Raw genomic sequence first — 2,666 nt, forward strand, 5'->3', positions numbered from 1 at the left:
ATGTCGACGGGGAAGCGGCGGCCGGGGATGCGGAAGACGGGCGCGTCGTCGAAGAAGGCGGAGAAGCGCTGGGTGTCGAGGGTGGCCGAGGCCACCAGCACCTTGAGCTGGGGCCGGAAGCGGGCGATGTCCTTGACGAGGCCGAAGAGCACGTCCGTGTGCAGCGTCCGCTCGTGGGCCTCGTCCACCATGATCACGCTGCGGGGGGCGGGGGGGACCCGTGGGGACGTCCGTGAGGACGAGGGACACCCATGGGGACGCGAAGACAACCGTGGGGACACGAGAACACCCGTAGGGATGCGGTGGCCGTCACAGGACGCCCACGGGGACGTGGGGACACCCATGAGGACAAGCACGGGGACACGGGGACGCCCATGGGGATGCGGGAACAGCCGTGGGGACACAGGGACACCCACAGAGACGCGGGGACACCAACGGGTACACGGGGACGTGGAGACATCCATAGGGACGTGGGGACACCCGTGGGGACACCGCGACACCCACAAGGACACAAAGACACCCATAGCGACATGGGGACACCCATGGGGACACCGGGACACCCACAAGGACGCAAAGACACCCATAGGGACATGGGGACACCCGTCGGGACACCCACAAGGACGCAAAGACACCCATAGGGATGTGGGGACACCCATAGGGACACCAGGACACCCACGGGGACACAAAGACACCCATAGGGATGTGGGGACACCCGTGGGGACACCGGGACACCCACAAGGACACAAAGACACCCATAGCGACGTGGGGACACCCGTGGAGACACCCACGAGAACACAAAGACACCCATAGCGACATGGGGACACCCGTGGGGACACTGGGACACCCACGAGGACACAAAGACACCCATAGCGACGTGGGGACACCCGTGGGGACACCGGGACACCCACGGGGACACGGACGCAGTCCAACACCTCCGACGTCCCCAACACCCCTCATCTCCCCGCAACGTCCCAGGTGGCCCCGCTGCCCCCAACATCCCCGTTGTCCCCAACGCCCCCGTTGTCCCCGCTGTCCCCAACGCGCCACGCGTCCCCGCCGTCCCCAACGTCCCCAGGGCCACCTGTAGGAGGCCAGGTCGGGCTCGGTGAGGAACTCGCGCAGCAGCATCCCGTCCGTCATGTACTTGAGCACCGTCCGCTCCGACGTGCAGTCCTCGAAGCGGATGCTGTAGCCCACCTGGGGACAGGGGGGGACGCGTCACCAGGGTCCCCTGGGGGGGTCCCTTAACCACCCCCCCACCCCCCACCGGGTGCCCTCCGGTCCCCCCCAGCTCGCCGCAGAGTCCCTGGGGACAAGGACACCTCCCTGGGGTCCCCTAGGAGAGGGAGATGTCACCAGGGTCCCTTAAACCACCCTATGGTCACCCGCGACCAGGACGTGCCACCGGGGTCTGCTGGGGTCTCAAGGACAGGGACACATCCCCAGTGTCCCTCATGGTCCCTTGGGATGAGGACACGTCCCTGAGRTCYCCTAATSCTCCTCAATGTTCTCTTCAACARGGACACGTCACTAGGGTCCACCAGGATGGGGACATGTCCCCTGGGTCTCTYGGAGTCCCAARGACAGTGACGTGTCCCCRGGGTCCCTCATGGTCCCTYRGGATGGAGACACGTYMCTGAGGTCCCTTAGTCCTCCTCAATGTCTTCTTCAACAGGGACACRTCACTAGGGTCCACCAGGATGGGGACACRTYCCTATGGTCCCTCAAGGTCCCTCGGGATGGGGACACATCCCTGAGGTCCCCTAAAGCTCCTCAACGTCTTCATCAACAAGGACATGTCACTACAGTCCACCAGGATGGGGACATGTCCCCAGTGTCCCTCACGGTCCCTTGGGATGAGAACACATCCCTGAGATCCCCTAATCTTTCCCAATGTCCTCTTCAACAGGGACGTGTCGCTAGGGTCTACCAGGGTGGGGACACGTYCCTATGGTCCCTCATGGTCCCTCGRGATGGGGACACGTCCCTGAGCTCCCTTAGTCCTTCTCAACGTCTTCTTCAGCAAGAACACGTCACTAGAGTCCACCAGGATGGGGACACATCCCAGRTGTCCCTCATGGTCCCTCAGGATGGGGACATGTCACTGAGRTCTCCTAATGCTYCTCAACCTTCTCTTCAATAGGGAYAYGTCACTAGGGTCCACCAGGATGGAGACATGTCCCTGAGGTCCCTTAGTTCTCCTCAACGTCTTCTTCAACAAGGACACGTCACTAAGGTCCACCAGGATGGGGACACGTCCCTGTGGTCCCTCATGGTCCCTYGGGATGGGGACATGTCACTGAGATCCCCTAACGCTCAACGTTCTCTTCAACAAGGACATGTCACTAGGGTCCACCAGGATGGGGACACGTCCCTACGGTCCCTCGGGGTCCACCAGGACGGGGACGTGTCCCCAGGGCCCCCCTTCGATGGGGACGTGTCCCCAAGGTCCCCCTGGGCCGGGGGCGCGTCCCCAGGGCCCCCCGCACCCCCCCACACCCGGGGCCACCGCGACGTCACCTCGTTGCCCAGCTTGGTGCCCATCTCCACGGCCACGCGGGCGGCCACGCTCATGGCGGCCACGCGCCGCGGCTGCGTGACGCCGATCTTCAGCCCCTGCCGGGTGTAGCCCTGGGTGTGTGGGGGGGCAAAAAACGGGGTCGGGG

The 2,666-nt window shown here is 64.2% G+C and overlaps 1 protein-coding gene across 1 annotated transcript in view; it reads right to left on the reverse strand.

The window, feature by feature from the left end:
* The window catches only part of LOC112964168 (pre-mRNA-splicing factor ATP-dependent RNA helicase DHX16-like), a gene marked incomplete at its 3' end in the record, with an annotated part of 9,869 nt that overhangs the window by 4,532 nt on the left and 2,671 nt on the right, over nucleotides 1–2,666 (reverse strand). Inside the window, exons 4-6 of the mRNA XM_026061901.1 lie at nucleotides 2,521–2,631; nucleotides 1,082–1,197; nucleotides 9–198 (exon numbers count right to left, since the gene is read on the reverse strand). Of these exons, the coding sequence (XP_025917686.1) occupies nucleotides 9–198; nucleotides 1,082–1,197; nucleotides 2,521–2,631 (417 nt within the window). The remainder of the gene's footprint in view (nucleotides 1–8; nucleotides 199–1,081; nucleotides 1,198–2,520; nucleotides 2,632–2,666) is intronic.

This window comes from Apteryx rowi, unplaced genomic scaffold (assembly GCF_003343035.1).
Source record: "Apteryx rowi isolate R43461 unplaced genomic scaffold, aptRow1 scaffold_1870, whole genome shotgun sequence".
Lineage (NCBI taxonomy): Eukaryota > Metazoa > Chordata > Aves > Apterygiformes > Apterygidae > Apteryx > Apteryx rowi.